Source organism: Sceloporus undulatus, chromosome 3 (assembly GCF_019175285.1).
Source record: "Sceloporus undulatus isolate JIND9_A2432 ecotype Alabama chromosome 3, SceUnd_v1.1, whole genome shotgun sequence".
In the NCBI taxonomy this organism is placed as follows: domain Eukaryota; kingdom Metazoa; phylum Chordata; class Lepidosauria; order Squamata; family Phrynosomatidae; genus Sceloporus; species Sceloporus undulatus.
In genome coordinates this window covers 210,328,712-210,351,367 of record NC_056524.1, presented here as the reverse complement: position 1 = coordinate 210,351,367, position 22,656 = coordinate 210,328,712, and the positions used below count along the sequence as shown (strand labels likewise).

General features: G+C 42.0%; 1 protein-coding gene across 1 annotated transcript in view; it reads right to left on the bottom strand.

Moving 5' to 3' along the window:
• Positions 1-3,901: 3,901 nt before the first annotated feature.
• ACTR1A (actin related protein 1A) overlaps positions 3,902-22,656 on the bottom strand; it is a 515,484-nt gene continuing 496,729 nt past the window's right edge. Inside the window, exons 2-11 of the mRNA XM_042457637.1 lie at positions 19,364-19,428; positions 18,438-18,513; positions 16,402-16,527; positions 14,835-14,959; positions 12,390-12,606; positions 11,414-11,506; positions 10,245-10,419; positions 9,435-9,496; positions 8,795-8,835; positions 3,902-6,983 (exon numbers count right to left, since the gene is read on the bottom strand). Of these exons, the coding sequence (XP_042313571.1) occupies positions 6,881-6,983; positions 8,795-8,835; positions 9,435-9,496; positions 10,245-10,419; positions 11,414-11,506; positions 12,390-12,606; positions 14,835-14,959; positions 16,402-16,527; positions 18,438-18,513; positions 19,364-19,428 (1,083 nt within the window). The 3' untranslated portion in view covers positions 3,902-6,880. The remainder of the gene's footprint in view (positions 6,984-8,794; positions 8,836-9,434; positions 9,497-10,244; positions 10,420-11,413; positions 11,507-12,389; positions 12,607-14,834; positions 14,960-16,401; positions 16,528-18,437; positions 18,514-19,363; positions 19,429-22,656) is intronic.

The following is a 22,656-nucleotide window of genomic DNA, read 5'->3' as shown; positions in this document are numbered from 1 at the left end:
GATAAGGTCCTCTGTTTCCTCTACTTGTAAAATGATCACATCTTCCTTCTGAAATGAGGGCATGACAGATGAGAACCTAGCTAAAAGTCTTCTTATAGAATGAAAATCAGATGTAATCGTTTGGCACACTGGTGAAGCAGAAACACTGGCTTTTGTAACATCTTGCCTGAAGAAGCCCATGGAGTTTTGAAAGCTTACAACAAGTATATTGTGCATTTCAGTTGGCCAAGAAAGGTATCATTGACAGATTTTTGTTTGTATCTGGCTTTTGAGATTTGTTTGGATGACCGATTCTGTTCAGGTGGAATAATGTTGAGGTGGAATCTCTTTTCCTGTAGTTTGAATCCATTGCTTCAGGTCCTATTCTCTGGAGCTGCAGAAAACAAGTTTGTTCCATCCTTAATATGGTGCCTCTTCAAATATTTAAACAGTGCTATCATATCACGTCTTAACCTTCTATTCTCCAGGCTCCCTAGGTCTCTCCTCATAGGGCATGATTTCTAGACCCTTCACCATTTTGGTCGCTCTTCTTTGGACACGCTCCAGCTTCTCAACATTCTTTTTGAATTTTGTTGCCCAGAACTGGACAACATATCCCAGGTGAAACCTGACCAAAGCAGAACAGGCTGGTACTATTACTTCTTGCAATTTAGCCACTATGTGTGTATTGATGCAGCCTATGATCACATTGGGTTTTTTTAGCTGTCTCATGTTCAATTTGTAGTCTACTAGGACTCCTAGATCCCTTTCACACATAGTCTTGTTAAGCCAGGTGTCCCACATTCTATATCTATGGATTTCATTTTTTCACCCCAAGTGTAGTACCTTACATTTCTCCATGTTGAAATTCATTTTGTTAGTTTTGGCCCAGCTGTCTAATCTATCGAGATCATTTTGAAATTTGATCCACTCCCCTGGAGGATTAGCTACTCCTCTTAATTTGGTGTCATCTGCAAATTTGATAAACATCCTCTATTCTTTCATCCAAGTAACTGATAAAGTTGTTGAATAGCACTGGGCCCAGGACAGAACCCTGTGACACCCCATTGGTCACTTCTTTCAGGACAAAGAGGAACCGTTGCTGACCACCCTTTGGATTGGGCAGGTGTACCAATTACAAATCCATGTAATGGTAGCACTGTCCAGTCCACATTTTACTAGCTTGTTTGCAAAAATATTTGGGGGGGGGGCTTGTCAAAAATGTTACTGAAATCAAGATATGCTACATCTACAGCATTCTCTTCATCTACCGAGCTAGCAATTTTATCAAAAAAGAAGTAAGATTACTCTGGCACTACTTGTTTTTGAGAAATCCACTTTGACCTTTTGTGATTATGGCATTCCTCTCACCATTCCAAAGTTAAGCTGCTGCTCTCAACCAAAGGACTTTCTTGACTGATGCAGTTATGTGTACATAGCAATCAGCAATCAAAGGACTTTAGGAACAAATTCATATTGCTCTATCAGCCCGTATAGTAGGATTCTATTATATATGGAGAGACCTGTGTACATGTAATCCCTCCTCTCCACAGCTGTCATTGGTGACCATGCTAGAAAGATGGGAGTGTTACAGTTCATTTTTGTACAAATTATAGTAGACCTTGTAATCAAGCCAGTGGTGCTTCACAGTCTCTCCATTTTCAGCCAGTGGTGAAGAATGAAGCACCACTGGCTGCAAATGGAGAGACTGTGGCCCAGATTTACCTTAAACAGAAAGGGTGTGCCCTGCAGGCAGTAGTTTCCTATTTGAACTAAGGCCACATGGGTGAATACTCATGACTGAGTAATCATATTCATGATCTTGCTATAGCAAAGATAGCTATCATCACAAGGAATAAGGGATGATTTGTTGTTCACTGGTGCTTACAACTTGGTGTTGAAGAAAGTGAAGCTATTTGGCTGGTTTTGGAAGGCTTTGTCCCTGTGTTTACTGCTCAAATTGGAACTGTCAAAGAAGCATCTGTATTTGTTTCTAAAACACTTAGAATCAGATTACATTTCTTCTACATGTGAAGTCTACAATTTTTCATTGTTCTAAATCATGTTTAGCCTACCTGGGGCCTAATATGTAGAAGATGCACTGGTTTAAGGATCACGTAGTGTGCTAAAGTCATGGTTAAGTCTAAATATTAACACCTACTATAGCATCACATCTGTGGACTGGACCCACTGTTACAACAATCGGTTTGCTCAAAATCAAAGGAAAATGCCCCAGTTTCACTCACAGAAAACTTATGATTCCATCCAAGAGATAACACACTGCATATCAGCAACTTTTATTTTAGTACATTGGGCAGCACCCAGCATCGCTGTGCACATATGTGCAAAGTATAGCATCAGTTTCATAGAACCAATACTAGGTTACAGAAAGCACCTGTTGAGATTGTTCAATACTGCTTCTGATAACTGATGTCAAACAAGGAAAAAAGTCAATACAGAATTTTAAAGGAAAGGCAGGAGCCAATCTGCAGGTTTTTATATATCACACTTCTTTTATATATCACATCTCTCACACAATCACTGCCCTAAACACAGACTACACAGAGTTAGGAGTTACCTACTGTTCCCTCTATCAATAGAAGCTGCCAACACACTGGTCCCCTCACTGCAAAGTTTGAAAATATTATTTTCTGGATAGCTCTCAGTCTCCCAGCTGCTGGGTGTCTCTGAAAGATGGTAATCCATAAATAACCTTTCCAAGTCCTGCACTATTTCCCCATGATTGCAACTGCAAATGTAAGGGTTGTTCCACTCTCGCGGCAGCAATTATGAGGAAGTCTATCAACATTACTTTGGACAGAAATCAAACAAGAATCAAGTCCTCTACAGCCCTGGGCATGCATTTCAAATATTAGACAGTTCAAAACAAAATATAACATTCTTGTAACATAAGGCAAGAAATATGGACTGGTATCCTTTCCCTGTTGCAACAGGTTAGTTATGTGGTCCTTTGTAAACTAGCCCAAAGCTACCCTGTATGTTAATCTATCTTACCAGTGAAGAATCTAGTAGTCTGAGCTACCCCACTAGTAATTGATCAGACTGTAAATACCCCTAGAAGTGCATTCAGTCCTGTAGCTCATAATCATAATATGTAAAACAAGCTTAGCCTCAGGCTGCTGCTAAATGAGAGCAAGATGAGAAATCAAAGAATCATCCTTTATGCAAATTCAGATTTCATGTCTTGGTCTCCATATCAAAAATGTACTGCTTGAGCTTGGGCCCAAAATCCAAATGGTTAATAGGAATCACTGAAGCAGACCATCTTAGATCTCAATTCAAGGCTACAACAAGCCTTTACATCTTGCTTTAGCAGTGTCTAGACTTCACTCACAACAGTGAACTGCTGGGTTCATTCTAGGGGAAATGTATTTTCACTTGAAGTGAAAATCAAAATGATTTCTTCAATAAAGAAGTGTTGATAAGACTCCTGGATTAGAAGACAACTATCTAAAACTAACAATGGAAGATGTGCTTTCCCTGCAGTGCCAGCTGATTTAGGTTCAAAACACACTGCAGAAATTATCCAGTTTGAGACTGCTTTAACTGCCCTGGCTCAGTGCTAGGGAATCCTGGGAATGGTAGTTTATTGTGGCACCAGAGTTTTCTGACAGAGAAGGCTAAATGTCTCATAAAAGTACAATTTCCAGAATACCCTAGCACTGAGCCGGGACAGTTAAAGTGGTCTCAAACTGGATTATTTGTGCAGAGTGTTTTGGACCATCGTTGTACATCTGAGGCCTGTTACAGACAGGCCAAAATAAAGCTGCTTCGAGTCACTTTGGAGGTATGGTATTTCAATGATGCATGCGTCCTAAGAGTCCAAAAGCCACACCAAAGCTACGCTCCTGTCCTAAGGACTGGAGTGCAGCTTTGGTATGGCTTTTGGACCCTTAGGACTCATGCATCATTGAAATACCATACCTCCAAAGTGACTCGAAGCAGCTTTATTTTGGCCTGTCTGTAACAGGCCTGAGTCAAGCAAACCCATGATAGCAAATATTGAAAATAGGTTATTACAGTGAGTTGGGAAAGAGAAAACAGGTTTTTTTTTATTCCTATCTTGTAGCAGTGTCTTACACAATGTTACTACAAAATAGCCTTTTATTCACTAACAGTGCTTCCATAACCCATTTTCTGTAGCAGAAAATGAATTATGTAACTTAGGAAGCAGACTTTGCTCTATGATATCTTTTAGTGGTCAAGTCCTAAGACAACAATTTAGTGTGAATAATGCCCTAGCATTTCCTGCCTGGACATCTGAGACAAGCAAAACTCTTGAAACTCCTGTTTAAGGAAATATTGCAATGCACCCACGGATAATATTCTTTATAACTGAAGAAAATGAAATGTTTAGATTCTAATCAATGTTAATCAAAAGAACATTACTACTCTGTCTGAAGGCAAGGGAAGGAAATCCCCATGGAAGTAGCAAGCTCTTCCAATACCCTCTTATACCCCCAAAACAACAAGATAGCCAAGAGTATTGAACTTTTTTGCCAAGCTATGGCGCATTAGAGACGGGCCCATACAAGCGCCGTTGTCATGTGCGAGGGGCTGCACTTTGAGACGGCCCTCACCCCTCGCACGTGACGAGGGCATCAAAATGGCGGCACTCTATACAGATGGGCGCCGCCATTTTGACGTGACGGACGCCTAGTGTCTGCATGTCGCAGTGCAGTTGTGACGCCATTGGCGCCTTGCGGCATCATAACTGCGCCGCAAGAAGAACCTGCTTTTTGCGGGTTCTTTTTGCTGCGTGGAGGAGCTGAGCGGTTTGTCCGCTACAGCTCCTTCATGCAGCAAACAAGGGCAGTGGCAGACCACCCTTTTGGCGGTCTGTAACGCGCCTATGTCAGGTTTTTTAACCCTACAAAATTCACCAGAAGTACATCTGCTATTACATTCGGAAGTGACACAGGAAAGCTTACACAGGTGGAGCTGATGTCTCACATGTTCATTTGCATGAATTAATACTGTTTCTTTGTTGCTCTTTTTAATACTATAGGCATATTGCATAATGCATAAGATTACACTGAATTTTAACTACCTAACCATTCTCCATTCTGCAGGGAAGTGAGCATGAGACATAATTTTCCCACTTTTGGTGAGGCACAGTTCCTGCTGCTTGAAACCTGTAACAGAAGCAACTTGCATACTCTAGTCCTAAAAATGTTTTCTGAGAATGTTGACCTAAGAGCCAAACAAAAAGGCTTGTATCCAAAACACAATTGGACCACATTCAAAATACATCACCAGCAGTGAACAAGACAAGATTTTGCCTCCATCATCTTGGGCAACTCGAGTCCCTCAGCTCTCACTTCCTATTGCAGTTTCTCTTCCATCATTTGGCTACTGGCAGACATAAGGCTCATTTCCTGCTGCCTTGTCTTCTAATACTTAAGTGGCCAAGGATGTAAAATATTTGGTCTTCAGCAGCAGCATTAACAAATAAATGTTTTAAAAATTGAAAAATAAGAAGCACCAAAATGTATTTTTTGTAAAAAAAATAAATCAAAAAATCAAAAAATAAAAAAAATAATAAAAAAAATCAAGAAACACAAACACATTTCAAAGTAAACTATTTTTCCTTTCTGTAACAGTACAGAAGCAGCTGAAAGGGATTAACACAATGTCAGAATTACAGCTTCTCTCTGGAGCTTACTACTCAATTCTCAACATATTCTAATGGAGTTTATTGTTCCCTCATGCGGTGCATTCATGAAAACAACCACTTCAAGGAGTGGGGATGGTTACAGGGCTAACCCAACTGTACAAAGTAAGTACACTGTTAAAATGTCAATGCTAATGATAAGCAATGGAAAACATAGTATAGCGGAACAGAAAGGCAGGGGAACAAACCCTAGGTCCCAATTAGTAGTTCAGATACCATCAAAACTTTTCAATAAATAAAGTTAATACTAAAAACAGTTATGCAGCTTCCCAGCAAGCATGGATAACCGGCCCCTACAGTAGTGGTTATGATGTGGGCATAAAGCCTTTAGCTTTCAGAGAAAGTCAACATTGTAAACCTTTAGAATAATGGGGAAGGAAACAGTGGTGGGCAGATGAAGAAGAGAATGGGTCTTAATATGCCCTGGGTACTTGACTGTACGACAGGTGACTGCCTCACTACAAGGTTGCAAGATGAGGACGGTCTAGAATAGAATAAAGGAAGATGTTATTGTTCTACACCATGCATTACAAACTAGTTCCTAAAATTAACTGCTCCAACTGTCTTGTCATGGTTCAGATTCTCACACACCAGCCTAAGGATTTTTATACATACACATACACACAGACGTACTGGGCTTATAACAGCTTAGAATGTGCTTATTTTCTTTTGTGTGTTGCGTTTTTTTAAAAAATAGAAAGGGAGAGTGAATATGAATTGGCCATCTAAAAAACAACTGCTGAGCAACTGAGAAGAAACTAGCTAATCATCAATTTCTATGCTCCAAATTTCTGTGATGACCTTCACAACTTCAACCTGGTCCGTGTTCTGACTCAGACCTTGTGTTTGCTGCCCGAACATGGGCTGGTTTACCACACATTCATTTCCATTCCACTAACCTGTTTGGTTTCTAAGCCATACTATCTGTCCTCAATGACACAAATGTAGTCTCAAAAATCCAGAGATCAAGTGAAAAAGGAACCAATCTCTCCAACAGGTTCATTCCCATTGTTCATCTGCCTCTCACAAGACCAATCAATAGTCAAGTCAAAATCCTAGCCTTCCCATTTGCTCTGGGAAAGTCTAGCGCACGCTGGCACCCACCTACCGATACACATACACACACAGGGGGAGCTCCTCAGACACTCAAAAAAGCGAGTTGAGGAAAAGAAAGAATCTCCAAGGAGATCGCAGAATGCTCCCAGACTAGAAGGTTTTTCGATGGATTGCCCGGGAACTATCTTCCTCATATTCTTTCTTGGAAACCCACATTTTCTTAAATGTATCCAGTGAAGCCAGGATGGAGCCTCTGTGGAGGAAGCAAATGAGAATTAGATACATTGTCAAAAAGTTGCTAATTCCCCCCACCCTATGAACTGAGGTATAAGGTGTGAACTATTTTTACATGCACTGAGGGGCAGGGCTATTACCAAAATGTTCACTCAGTTATAAAAGTGTCTAAATGAGCTACTGAGGAGATGCCTTTGAACATTTGTGTGAGTCAAAGGGCTCACGAAAAAGAATCATACCAGGGCCCTTTTTGTAATGGTATGTGAGAGCCATTGCAGTTTTTTCATGTAATGTACATGTGCAGGGTGCATTCAGTTCATGAGGGCATTAAGTGATCTGGTATGCCTAAACAGTGTTCCGTATGAACTACCGTATATACTTGACTATAAGTCGAAAAATTTATGCCCCAAAATGGACTCCAAAATCATGGGTAGACTTATGGAAGGGTCAATGAGTTTATGCTTATAAATTTCCTGAAATAATAAGTGCCCACCTTCCTCTGTAGCCTTGTAACGGCTCCCTGTTTGAAGCCCCGGTGCCCGCTCTCCTCCTCTCTCCGTGTGTGTGTGTGTGTGTGTGTGTCTTTGTTTTCCCTCTCAGCCTTCCTGTGCAGCCAGAGCTAACAAGCTGCTGTTGAGTCAAAGGACACAAACACATTGTATGCCCTGGCTTGTCCCCCGTTTTGCCTGGAAATCCTGAGGTTGAAAAGCAAAGAGAGAGAAAGGTCTGTCCTCCTTTTTGGCAAGCCCTGATCCTTAGGGGTCCTTGGGGTGGAGAGCAGAGAAAGAGTGGGGTCTGTCCTCCTTTTTTGGCAAGCCCTGATCCTTGGGGGTCCTTGGGGTGGAGAGCAGAGAAAGAGTGGGGTCTGTCCTCCTTTTCTGGCAAGCCCTGATCCTTGGGGGTCCTTGGGTTGGAGAGCAGTGGGTCTGTCCTCCTTTTTGGCAAGCCCTGATCCTTGGGAGTCCTTGGGGTGGAAAGCAGAGAAAGAATGGTGTCTGTCCTCCTTTTTTGTAAGGGGAAGTGTGTGTGTATGTGCCAAGGTTTGTTTCCCCTTTTCCATGCCGAGACTGATGCTTGGGAGATGTCCAGAGAGGGAGATATAGGGAGGGAAGTGGTGCTTTGTTCCCCCCTTTAGATCTTTTGTAACATCCTCCAGTGTTTGACCCTCGACTTATCCATGGGTCATATCAAAATCCATGATTTTGGATCCAAAAACTGCCCTTGACTTATACATGAGGTCGACTTATACATGAGTATATACGGTATGCACTATACAACAATTCTACAGCATACAAACACTCTTCAAGAAACAAGTCTATGGGTACAGGATTTTCTCAACTGAGTCAAAGCCACAGTTGCTTGTTCTTCCAGCCTCTGGATAAAAAGCATGTAAAGTGAGCTCTTGGTATTCGCTGGGGTTTGGTTCCAGGATCTCCTGTGGACAGCAAGATCCATAGATGTTCGCACTCTGTTAAATACAATGGCATAGGAAAACTGTGTCTCTTATATAAAACGGCAAAATCAAGGTTTGCTTTTTGGAATTTATGTATTTTTGAGTATTTTTTTCAGGATGTGAATGATTGAATCTGTGGATATGGAGGGCTGGCTGTACCATGTTGGGCTTCCAATCCCTTCACTAAGCACAGCACCAGCAAGTGTTTCCCCCATCTCCAAAGAGCACCTACATTACTCGACTACAGTCATGTGTACTAACTATATCAGATACAGTTAGTATCTGTACCATTTCTTTTATCTGAATTAGTGGGAGAAGCAATGAAAGTGGCAACTAAGACTAATATTTCTGGGCAGGAAGACTTATCTTGTACACACCCAATCCATGTAGAATACAGTCTCTCCTGAGGAGCAGATATCTGGAGTAAAAAGAGAAAAAGAGAGCTGGATAGAGGCAGAGGCAGTGTTCCATTCTTATGCACCATCCAACTGGTCTGGAGTCCAAAAAGGTAAGTAATCAGTACGTAGATATCACTTCAAAGGAAGCCATGTTATTCACATCTAACAAAATGGGCTCTGTCCCACAAAAATTTTCAAGTCACACAAAATTTCTGTTGGTTTCGCTGCAGTCGACTAATAGCGCTATCCTCTGAAACATATTATTCTGGAAAACCCTTAATAGATTTGAATAAAAAGTGGAGGGAACAATTACAAGGCTCTCTAACCACCATTGTTAACATTACTGCAAATGACTGAAACAAACAGAGAGATGCCCTATAGAGGGCCATTAAGAGAGGCCATTGCTTATCCTAGACAAGCAAAGGAGTGTCTACAAAGTGACCAATGGTGCATGAGCCCATCTTTCAGAGGGTCTCAGTTCTGCTGACAATACCCTAATGTGATGATTTTAATTATTTTTACAATTCTATTGTTAGCTTTAATTGCTGCTTTTTATAAGGCATCTTGGGTCCCAATCTGGGAGAAAGGCAGCATATAAATGAAATGAAACTAAACTTACCCTGATTTTGACGTCCTTGGGGGCCAGTTTCTTCACTTCACTAAGAAGCCTATCACCAAAACCTAAATAGAAGAAAAATACCAAATTCATCTTAAAGGAGTCACAGATAAAATTCTGGCTTATTTTTCAATGTGCTGAAGATACTGGACATCGAACCCCATTGATTTTCAAGGCTATGTGTGGAATTTTTCCCTTTTCACTTCTTTCCTCACCCATTAGGTTTTTCTTTGTGTCAAAATATGAAACTGCCATGCTTTGGTTGGTGTTGTGTTTCATGTGCCTCAGATCTAAAGATATGGCAGCAAGCTTCCCCAGTCCATGGTCCTCCAGATGTGCTGTACTTTAACTCCCAGCATCCCCAGCCAGTGTAACCACTGTACTCCAACACTTCTGGAAGGTTTCAGTTTGGGAAAGGTTATGGTAAAATAAGCAGTACCTATCTACAAAATTTGGGGTGGGATGGGGGAGGAACAGTTTAAATAGAGCACATTACAATGGTGTCTTTTTAGCCTATAAAAAGAAACTGGCATAGTTGGAAGGCATATCAGATATTGAATCTCAGTCTGTCTGTTTCTCTCTGGGGTGCAAGCGCACGCGCATGCACACACAAACACACACACACACAAATATCCAGCTGGGGTGGAACTATGTCTCCTGCTCTGCTCAGTAAGCATTTTGACCAATCCTCACAGCCCCCCTCCAGAACTAAAGTAAACCTTATTTCTACAGGGAAGGTACAGAATAGAGTTTAACATTATCTCAGACCACAGAGTACAAAGAAAAGCAAAGAAGCAATCAAACTGAAGGAACCTTTGAAGAGTGTTGAGCCTCCAGACAGGACAATGTTGGAGAAAAGTGTTCGCCTCAAGTCCATGTCAGATTTTTGAATTGCAAAAACCAACACTTCGTGCAGTCCCTCACACTCTTCCCCAATCAGATCTGGACGGAATAGCAACTCCGGGGCCCGAAATCGAGCTGGGCCAATCTGCAAAAAAGACAAGGGAGTTAATCTTATTCCTACAGAAGCGATCTTTATATTTGCCACATAAAAAGTATTTACATATAGAATATCAAAACCGAGGCAAACTGACCTCCATCTGTATGAACAGCCAAACACTAGGGCTCTTACCTTGTAAAAACAAAAATCCTTGCCTAGATGGTACACGCTGAGGAATGATGGAAGTGCCATGTCTTTCAATGATGCCCTCTGGGCAATCCTTTGCTTTCATTGGGGGAGGGGTGTCACTTTTTAGCACGCTATATTCAGTCAAAGATGTGTATTATCCGTGCTAAAATATAAATTTCTGAACATGTGCACATTATGAAAGTGAGTATAGTTATGTTCCTTTCCCATAATTAATCTTGCTTTTTCTTAGTCCATGGAAGAAAAGCCATCTATGAGGCCTGAAGCTACACCATTCAGTGGGTAGGCATGTTATTTAGCGTACACCCCAGTAGGCATTACCCAAGCCCTTTCACTCTTATTTCTGATAAAATGGGTAGGAAAGAGAGACCTTATAAATATAACTACAGTCTTTACAATTTGTTTAGTTAAACATTTCACAGACTGCAGGTCAGTATATAATTTATTCTCATGGGAAATCTCCCTCTTTTAAAGAACCAAGTTTATAAATAACCAAGTCATTAAAACAGGTATCACATAAAAATAGGTTTCATTAAAATATTTATGAAAACATTTTAAGTACCTTAATGAAACTTATTTTTATGTGATACCTATTTTAATGATTTATTTATTTATAAACTTAGTTCTTTGTAGCACTAATTTTACACAGCTAAAGTTTTAACATTTTTATTTCTATTTATAAAGTTTTATGGAGTTATATTTCAATCCACATTCTAGACTTTTTGCTTCTGATGTGAGTGGGAAGACTTTGTTTCTGTGACTGTGTGACTTGATATGGTAATTAAAAACTCATTCAACAATATTTTGCTTCCAACCAGGCCAAGTCTTCACAAACCTCAATGGTGCTTCCATCTGGAAGGTAATACTGAGCTTTTTCAGTTTCTAATGTCTCATCCTTCTGTGGGTTTATTGACAGGTAACAAGCCCGCTGTGAAGGAAAGACAAACACAGGTATGTCAGTCATTCAAACCAATCCTTTTACAAGACTAAGCATCCCAGGGAATATTGCTGTTAAACACTGAATTAAATCTTCTGATGCATTAGGAGAACCACTATCCCTATGTCAAAGCCTTTTAACCCTCAACCAAACATTCGAATGAGAGATTTAGGAAGCATTAAAAAAAAAAAAAAAACAGGCAGAGTACTAGACCTAATCTAGCTCACATATTTGTTTGAAGACCACCTAAGCTCAGTTATCTTGTTTCTTTTGAAATTCATTAAGCCTTTTCTTTTGTAGAATACAGTTTAATTATGACTAGGACGCAGTTTTTAATCTAGAAGACAACATTTGAAAGTGATAAAGGTATGAGAGATTAGGTAACTGTTATTAGAGACTCTAGTCTATCAGGACAAGCATCAACACTTATATAATAAAGCAATGTAGGTGATCTTTACAGGTGACAGCTTAGCACTATAGGCTATTATGTGAACTCAATGAGTTATAGGATGGTTTGTTTGGTTATGTTTATAGGATTGGGAATATGCTGTTAATGAATTACGCCAGCCTTTGCCAAATTGCCTCCCTCCAGATTTCATCATCCCCAACCAACACAGCTCTTGACTATCGAAGGCCAAGATCCTCTTTGATAATGGTGGAGCATCCCTTGACACAGACATAGTAGCACAGTATACATGGGGCATGCGTTGGAGGTTCTCCCAATATGTGGGATGTGTAGGCAAAAAAAGGCACTTTCCTATGCTCTGCAGATAGCTCAGTTGTTGCAGCCCCAGTCTACCAGTCTATCTTCCACTATTCAGCTCCCTTACAACTGAAGGCACCCTGAATCAAAGACAAAGAGACATCCAGGCACCTCTTTTATAGTTTTGACGATCTCAAATTCAGAAGTTGTATGGAAGTCATAGCCTTCCTTCCGGAGATACAGACGAAGGAAACGGGAGACATCACGGCCAGCTATGTCGATCCGCATAATAGAGTGGGGCATGGCAAACCCTTCATAAATAGGTACAGCATGTGTGACCCCATCTCCAGAGTCCAACACCACTCCTGTGGTTCGCCCAGTCGCATAACTAAGAAAGGATGATATGTTTCAAAACAACTCACACAAAAATGAATTTGTAGAAAATCAGCATGACTTGAAAATCAGCCAACAACATCTTCTAAAAGAATTCTCATTTGAGGACAATCAAGTTTATCCTGACTTGTCTAGATAAAACTAAAGTGAAATTAAAGGACGTACCACCCCAAGCAATAGTAATTGTTACTTGGTTCAGACAGCAAAAGGAAAAATTTAATATTGTAGATCCAACCTCTAACAAAGAGAATTCATTTTTAAAAAGTATAAGCATTTTTCTAATGCACATACTGTACAGCAACGATAATTTGTGCTACTAATATAAACCTGGGCATTTAGTCATCACGTAATAAATTATTGGAAAAGACAGTTCACATGGCTAGTGCTCCATGTCCTGGGCATGCTTCCTTGGGAGTGTAACTCCACTATACAAGGTAGGAATTATTACTCAGTAAGCATACACAGATTTGTTTCCTTGAAGTTACTAATCGGTTGTTAGACCGCTCCTAAAAAAACCTTCCCTGGACCCCCTGGATATGAAGAACTACAGGCCTGTATCTCATCTGCCATTTTTGAGCAAGGTGATTGAGAGGGCTGTCGCCCTTCAACTCCAAGTCATCTTGGATGAAACTGATTATCTAGACCCATTTCAAACTGGCTTCAGGATGGGATATGGGGTGGAGACTGCCATGGTTGCTCTGGCTGACAATCTTCGTCTAGGCATTGACAGAGGAAGCGTGACCCTGTTGGTGCTTCTAGACCTCTCAGCGGCCTTCGATACAATAGATCATGACATCCTCTTGGAACGCCTGGGAGAGTTAGGAATCGGTGGCACTGCACTCCAGTGGTTCCGGTCCTTCCTCTTGGGTAGATTCCAGAGGGTGATGCTCGGGGACAGTTGCTCCTCGAAAACGGAGCTTAAATGTCGCATCCTTCAAGGCACCATACTGTCCCCGATGCTATTCAACATTTATATGAAGCCACTGGGAGAAATCATTCGCAGACATGGGGCAGGGTGTTATCAGTACACTGATGACATCCAAATATATTTCTCCATGTCCCGATCAGCAGCTATGACAACAGATGGCATTTCTCCCCGCAGTCAGTGTCTTGAAGCGGTAATGGGCTGGATGAGGAAAAACAAGCTCAGGCTGAATCCAGACAAAACGGAGGTACTTACAGTAGGGGCCCCCAAACCAGGTATAGGGTTGCAACTTCCAGTCCTAGATGGGGTCACACTCTCCACAAAGGACTATGTTCGCAGTCTAGGGGTGCTCCTAGATCCGTCGCTTCACATGAGAAATCAGGTGAATGCGACGATCAGGAGCGCCTGTTATCAGCTTCGGCTGATATGCTAGCTGCGCCCTTTCCTGGAAGTAAAGGACCTAGAAACTGTTGTACATTCACTGGTAACTTCACGACTTGATTTCTGTAATGCGCTCTACATGGGGCTACCCTTGTGTCTAGTCTGGAAACTTCAACTAGTGCAAAATATGGCAGCCAGGCTGGTCGTCGTAAAAACTAGGAGTGACCAAATAACACCCATCTTAAAATCTCTTCACTGGCTGCCTATTAGTTTCCGAGCACAGTAAAAGGTGTTGGTTATAACCTTTAAAGCCCTACATGGCTTGGGTCCAACCTATTTGAGGGATCGCCTGCTTCCATATAATCCGCCCCGCACCCTCAGGTCCTCTGGGAGGAATCTATTGCAGTCTTTAAAAAACAGACTAACTGCTACCTCCCAGAGGGCCTTCTCTGCAATTGCTCCCAAACTATGGAACGGTCTGCCAGACGAGATCCGTCAAATTGCTAGCTTTGACAGCTTCTGGCAGGCCTTTCCTGAATAAAAGTGCCTGGCCACAGAATGACTGCCCCCCCCACATCATGTATCAGCCCACCGCTCTGTCCTCGCTGTATTTTATTGTGTTTTTAATAGATGTTTTAATTGTAATTTGTTTAATCCTGTTTTAAGGGGAGGAATTTGGGACATAAATTTGTAAATGTGGATTTTAATGTTGTAGCCGCTTTGATTGTCCTGTCACAGAAAAGTGGGATATAAATAAAAGTTTTATTTATTTATTTATTTAATCACACCCAAATCCTATTTATTAAGTGTAAGCAGCTTCTATATAAATTAATGTTCTGCATTAAAGGCATTGAGTGCTCCTCTAAGGTGAGTTCCAAAAATAATGGGAGTCATATCTGTTTGTAGAAAGTACTCACAGGCTAAGCACAGCTTGCATGGAGATGAACAAGGCTGGCACATTAAAGGTCTCAAAGAAAACTTCAGCTGCTCGTTCACGGTTCTTACGTGGGTTTAGTGGAGCCTCTGTTAGGAGAACAGGATGCTGGTGGGAAAGAACACAAAAGACTCTACTGTCTAGAATGGGAGTAAGCAAAATTACAGCCGTAGGTTCACATATGGCTGTTTTTTTGGTCCTTAACCCCCAAGAATATTTTTCTGGCCAAAAAAGAGAGGATGGAATTCACTTTTTAAATAGATGACTTCTGCACTTCTGTCTAGCAAAAAACCAAAACAAATTATCCTGGCTGTTTCTGAATTAGTTTTTCTCCCCCCCCCCCTTTTTTTTTTTTTTTTTTTGTCTATGAGACAGTCCATGAGGCCCCCAGATGTTTCCAGTGCAGAACACTGGATTCAGAATGTTTGCCCATTTCAGTGTTGAACTCCACCAAGACCCTGAGTTAAGTGGATTTTTCAAGTCAAGAAATTTCCGAGTAACTGATTTCTGAGTAATTGAAATACATTTCCAGGACTCTGTACAGGTAGGAAAAGAATTAGACACCACAGACAACAGGCCTTCCTAATCACTACTTAAAGTGATGAGTATAGAAAGTGAAGGGAAGCAAACTTATTGTACTAAACACGTATCAAACATCTGGACAAAATTACCAGGCCAGGAAACTGACTTGAAAATATATGATAAACTCAGTCCTGAGAAGAAAAGCCATCTGGGAATCATGCAAGCTACTCAGAAGAACAGGCATCTATGGGTTATCGCCAACCCACTTACTTTGTTGTACACATTCCATTACCTTTAGGCAGAACAGCCAAAAGACATGCTGGCTGGACATGATGGGAACTTTGTCTAATCCTGTTAGAAAGTGCCAGCTTAGGAATGGTTGACATCTAGTTTAGGATACATTAGTTTAGAATATATTTTATATTCTGTCTTTCCTAGGAACTATGACACAGCAAACGAAAAGCAGGCAGGAGCCTCTAAGGCCAAGGAGTCCCCAATCTTGCCACAGCGGGTAGTAATGAGCAAGCAGAGCTATACCTAAAGGTGAAGTAACACAGAAATTCTGCCCAAGGACCCCATGGCTGGATTTTTCTGCACTGTGGTACATAGAAAATAAATTAAGGTAAGTGAAATTAAGCCACTCCTTCAGATTTGCAATGACCTTGTAGAACTGGCATTTCTAGAAGGAATAGATTTTCACAGCAACTCCAAGCCTCCACTTCCAGCTGAACAAGGGACTACTGTTTCACAACACTGGACTGGCAGAATGTCAGAGTGGGTAAAGAGAAAAATAACTTCTGTTCAAATACAACTTCAAAGTTTTGATTCAGTGAACCCTCTTTGATTTAGTGAGCAGAGGCAACTGTAGATAATAAAGGCAGCCCAGGGAAGGTAATGAAAATGCTATCCAGATGAAGTGAGGAGTACAAGAACAGATAATAATGGTAGCAGAGGGTAACAGGGCTGCAAAGCTACTGTACCAAACTGCAATGCAGGAGCTGGCCTGGCATTTGGAGGAGTCAGCTCACCTCTTCTGAGAAGGTCTGGAGTTGGTCTTTGGAATACACATACTGCCAAATGCGTTCCATGTCATTCCAGTCCTTCACAATGCCATGTTCCATGGGGTAGCGTATGGAAAGAAGGCCTCTGTGCTCCTAGCCAAAATAAAGAAACAAGATAGTAAGTCAATCAGGAGGGGCAGATAAACCTCCTGTTGTGTCCATCTAAAGACCCAGGAAGCTTCCAATAAAGGATGTCAATGTGTGAACACATCGCCCCATTCACAGCATGTTCCTACAAGAGGGGAAGTTTGCCAGATAATGGTTCTCAGTTGTGTTTTCCCACCCTTTCCCCATCTCTCTCTCTCTCACACACACACACACTACGTTTAGGAACAAGAGATGGAATACCTTCACTATCTTTTGGATGGAGAGGACTATAAACCATCCAATTGGAAGCATCTTTGGCCATTGTTTACAGTGAATTTACTTTCCAGCAATTCCAGCGAACAATTAGGAACTACTGTCATTTTCTTCCACAAACAGGGCCACTTCTCCCATCCTCCCAACAGAAAGAATGAGCTTCTGACAGAGAAATGAGGCTCTCAATGCCAAATTAAATTTGCCCTCTTAGAAACAGCAAACCAAGTATGGAGATCGCCACCATTGCTATTAACATTCTTCATTCTGAATATTCAAAATTTAGGATCACCAGAGACCATATGGCAGGAAGATTCAGCTGGCAAGATGGAATCTGTTAACTTTTTCAGGACTTTTGATCCCCAAACTAGTTTCTCATACAAAGGTGAACATATTTTATTTATTTCCAACATTTATATAAATTCCAAAGTGGTTTACACACAATGTTTTAAATTATAAAACAATAAAAATAGTAAAATCCATTAAAACCATTCATTTAAAAACCAAGGGGTAAATGATAGGTTTAACAAGGACAATTCCTGGGTAAAGAGATACATCTTCAATTAATTGATGGCACAAAACACTTAATATTGGAGCCTGCCTGATTTCTATGGGGTAGACCCTTTCACACAGTGGGAGCCACAACAGAGATGGCCTTCCACTACACCACAACCACCTAGAGATCAAGGAGGGGCCAACAAGATCACTCCTCACGTCCCTCTCATTCATTAGGGTGATCAAGGCTTATTTTGTCCAAAACCAGGCCTGAACCCAGTGTGAAATGGATGTAGATATTCAATCCAAGAGCCTCTGCAATTGTGCTATAATCACTATCTCAAGCATCTTGACCAAAAGGAATTGTGGGAAATGTTAATGACTCAGTGATAGTTTTCATAAACTTCTGGATCCAGTGTTGTTGCTTGTTTTTTTTTTGAGGAGCAGTTGTCTGTATCTACACTTGAATGTCACTTGACACTGACCCCAAAATCTAATAAGACAGTGCACAGGAAACAATATCTGGATTTATTTCAAATTTAGTGTCAGGACTGGTGTGGAGACAAATGGCTCTGTTCTCAAAATGCCTAACAAATTCATTACAGCAGACTATGCACATGTTACTTATTTGTGCAGGTATGGAATTTGGTAAAGAAAGATATTCAATAATTAATCTTAATACAAGTTGATCACTTGACTGAGATCCAGCCCCCAACCTACATTCCAATAGGGTGATTTGTGCCTCTCTCAATGTTGATGGGACCATCCCTACACTGGCAAAGGTCAATAAGAACTGCAATCCAACTACATCTGGAAAGCTGTATGGTTTCCATCACTACCTTATACACATCAGATACTGGGTGTACACTGGAAATTGCAGTGGCAACAGAAATTATACAACATGTCCATGAGGGTAATCTAAAATTTAGCAGATGTATACACATTCTGCAAACACTGCTATGTCTATACAAAACAACCAGATATGTTGAAGGATCCTGGGAACCAAAATATATCTTACACCGCCCATTGTTTCAATCAAGTTGCCTTGTCTTGTTATCAGAAGGACTATATAAATGGTATATGAAGATACAATCAAAGGATAGAATTAGATTGAAAGTGTAGAGTGGGGTCAGTTAATATGGTGGACATACCTCTGCTTTTGGGCCTATGAAAATGTCACCTTCCAAAGCTCCAGCCATAACACGAACATGCTTTGGTCTGCCCACACTGAAAGGCATCATACACAAAATGAATGTCAGCTCTTGGAACACAAGGCATAGATCAAACAGTTAAATACTTCACTAGTAAGACTCAAGAGCCAGTGAGTAAGACATGTCACTTGAAACTTGATGAGAACATGCACCCACCACTTAAAGAAAAGAGGAATAGTGAGGAAGCTCCCTTACATTATAATAATAATAATAATAATAATAATAATAATAATAATATTTATTTGTATACCGCCCTCTGGCAAACCAATCCGGGCGGTTAACAACAGTAAAATATAAAATATGACAATTAAAAACACTTTATCCCTCCCCCCCTTAAGACAATATTAAACAGTATAACATATTAAAAACACAATGTCAATGCATAAAAACAACAATTAAAAACTAAAAACCCTGATATCCCTCTGTTGATCCTCGACCATCACTAAGATGGGGCCACGGGAGGAATGAGGGAATCAGGAACCTGGGCCGGGATGGTTAATCTGGAAAGGCCTGCCGGAAGAGATCCGTCTTGACCGCTTTTTTAAAGCTGTCTAATGATGTTATCTGACGGATCTCATCCGGCAGGTCGTTCCAGAGTTTGGGTAAATGAGGTAAATGAATGAAGAAGCTGCAGTTTGCTTGCAGTTTTAAGGAACACCTTTTGAGGAATAACTCAAAACCCCACAAGCAATCATTTCTGTGAATCCCCAAAGATCTCAGCACTGAGGGCATGTATTCTATATTACAGACAAGTTATTTGGTCATCAGAGTTACTATGAAAAGCTTGTGCCTTTCATTCTCAAGCCCAGCATTATTCCCACATACAGAGCATCCACAAAATCCTCAAGCACAACCAGAATACTTACTAGTTTGGGAAACAGTACTTGGGTATTTGATCACCTGCAAAGCCAGCTTTAATCATGCCAGAACCCTGCATGGAAGAAAAAAAAATACAACAATAATGTGAAAACCAGTCTTTACTGACCACAAGTTGCTTCAATCCAGTACTAGTAAAACAGGAATAATGTAAATTTAGCACAAGGGGCCTAATCCATCTCCCAAACAGTGTACAACTACTCCATCAAACAGATAAAAAATGTTTGCTTGGAATGTCAGTGTCCTCCCAAAACCACTAGAGGGAAATCCTGTTTTCTGCTCTTTTCCAAAGCTAGACCACACAAGCAGAAGAGTTCCACTGAGAAGCTTGTTAAAAATTTTTCATATTAAATAATAGAGAAACTTGTGATAGCAACTTGACATGGCACAGGAGAGATTTAACACCTGGTATAAATAAGTTGCAAAGAACAAGAACAATCCACTACATAAAGGCAGCATGCCATGTTTCTTATAACTCAGAAAACAGGCTTACTCCCAGCCACCCCCCTTTCACTTTTAGAAGACATTTGGAAAAAGGCCAACTGATAAAAGCACAAAGTGACCATCTGAACTGTTTTCATTTGCTCCAATCTTCTTTCCCCGTTTGATCCTCTCCGTGGCATCTCTTTACCTACTGCTTATCCGTGAAAATTCCTCAGTGTGAATATTCTGGCATAGGAAAATGCTTTCAACAACACCTTCCATATCTGTCAAAATCAATAAAGTGGGACTCTTTGATCCTCCAGATGTTGTGGATTATAATTCCTAAAAGCCCCAGACAGCACGGGAAATGTTAAGGAATTATGGGAGTAGTGTTCCAAAACATGGGGCGGCGATAGTTTTTACAGCATTAGAATTAGGGGCCAAATTATTATTTTAGCTCAACTAAACTTATTTTAGCTCAACTAAGGCCAGAAACAGACCGGCAAGAAGAGTGGCTTGAAGCCGCCGCCACTGAAGATGGATTGGGGTAGCGGTAACCACATGCTGCGGCCCCAATCTGCCTTGAAGTGGGCCAAAAAGGAGCAAAAAAGATCTACAACTTTTGGGGCTGGAAAAAAGTCGGATTTCCTGGCGCTGCCAAAACCTGAAGCCATCTTCAAGACACTCCAGCAGCATGTGGCATGTAAACACTGCACCTCTGGAGCGTCTTCCGCCCATATCTATCGGCGGCAACCCAACTTCGGTGGCTTAAGGCAGTTTCAAAAGTGTGGCATATAAATGCGCACTCTGAGCTGCCCTGAATGTGGCTTTAAAGAAGCTGTTTGTTCCAGCCCTGAATTGTTTTAACATATCCGTAAGCCCCTTTGAGTCCCATTTTGGGAGAAAATTGGATATAATTTAATGCAATATTAAAAGAAACCTTGAACATAATTGCTACTTTGAAAATCTCCCTCATATGAATAGCATGCAAGCTGGCCTACAATTTAGTGGGAAAGGTTGAAGCCCACATTCAGAAGAAATTTTATTACTGTATATACCAGTATATGTCTAGAGCTTTCAGTCACAAAATAGACCTAATAAAACCAGATTGACTTATCTATGGGTGAATGTAAGTATGACCTTTAACTACTATTTAAAAAAGGGACCACCCCCTGGTGAAGGCAAGAGTGTATCGTCCTGGTAGTACTGACCCACTTGCTCTGTCATCCATCCAGCTTCGGTGAGTACAACAGTTATGCCTGTGGATTTTGTTCATTCTTTGGCATGGTTTTCCTTGGCTTCACCCTTTAGATCCTTTGTTACATGCCCCTAATTTACCCTCAACTATCCATGGGTCATATAAAAACCATAATTTGGCCCCCAAAACCTGCCAACTAGGGTTGCCATAGTGCCGGACCCACAAACCGGGAAAAATGCAGGACAAAATTTCAAATGCAGGACACACAAAAACGTGTCCTACATTTGAAAATTCTGTCCAACATTTTACCTCCGATCGCGGCAGGGAGCGGAGGCCAAGCGGCGAGGGAAAGCCCCACTAAGGAGGCTTTCCCTCCCTGCCTGGGCCCCGGGCCTCGCCGGATCGGAGGCCAGGACGGGCCTCGCCTTGTTCCTGGCCCCCGCGGGGACCAGAGGAGGCGAGCAGGCTGCCGGCCATCGCCACGGCCTCGCCCGTTCCTGGCCCCCGCAGGGACAGGAAGGAGGCGGCAGCCGCCGGCCATCGCCGTGGCCTCGCCTCGTTCCTGGCCCCCGCGGGGACCAGGAAGGAGGTGAGGAGCCGTGGCGATCGCCAGGTCCTCGCCTTGTTCCTGGCCCCCGGGGACCAGGAAGGAGGCGAGGAGCTGGTGGCGATGGCCGGGCTTCGCCTCCTTCTTGGCCCCCGCGGAGACCAGGAAGGAGGCGAGGAGGCTGCAGGGAGGCGGGGAGGGTGGCGTGGCTGCGCCCAAGAGTGCCGCCCCCTGCAGCCTCCTCCGCCCAGACTCGCTGCCCTCCTCTTCTTCCGCGCGGCCATGCGCGTTGGAGGAGGAGAGGGCAGCGAGCCCCAGGGTTGCCTAGCAACCCGCTGCAACTGGGCTTTCCCGGTTTTGCCGGCACCCGTGCCGTGACCGGCAGGTGCCGCCAAAACCGGGAAAAACCCAGTTGGCAACCGGGTTAGGGCAACCCTACCCTCAACTTATACCTGAAGTCATTTTATAGTGAAGTATATATAAGACATACCCTTCAATGCAATTCTCAGCTGCTTATTTCTGCTCCACCTCAATTTGAGCTCTAGCCAACGAGGCTGGAATATTTGTGCTATCCCTGCCGCCGGGAATACTCTAACAGTCTAACAGCTTGGGGAGATGGGAGTTGTTATACCTCCTCTGTACAGGGCAGGTGACTTGAAGGCACATACCCACAGACTGTGGACCCTACTAATGTTTGGGGAACTTTTCTTCTATTCTCTCTTCTCCCCCCCATTTAAAGATCAGTGGATTTCAGAATAAGAGGTTCCACTTCACAAAACACATGAGTGATAATGGAGATTCCAGCTGTCCTACCTACTGCTGTGAGAAAGTAGTCAGAGCAACTCTTACATAAGGAAAGGCTACATTGCATGATGCTATTTAGCTCAGCCCCTCAATTGGCCAGAGCTGGGAGTTCAGCTGCTGCCACTCTACACAATTAATGCAGTTTGATACCAACTTTAACCTCCTGGCTCCATCCTTTGGGATCTGTAATTTGTTGTGGCATCAGAGCTCCCTGATAGGAAGGCTGAATATCTTACAAAACTACAAATCCCAGAATCCATAGCCTTGAGCCACGGAAGTTAAAGGGTGTCAAACTGCATTACTTTTTGCAG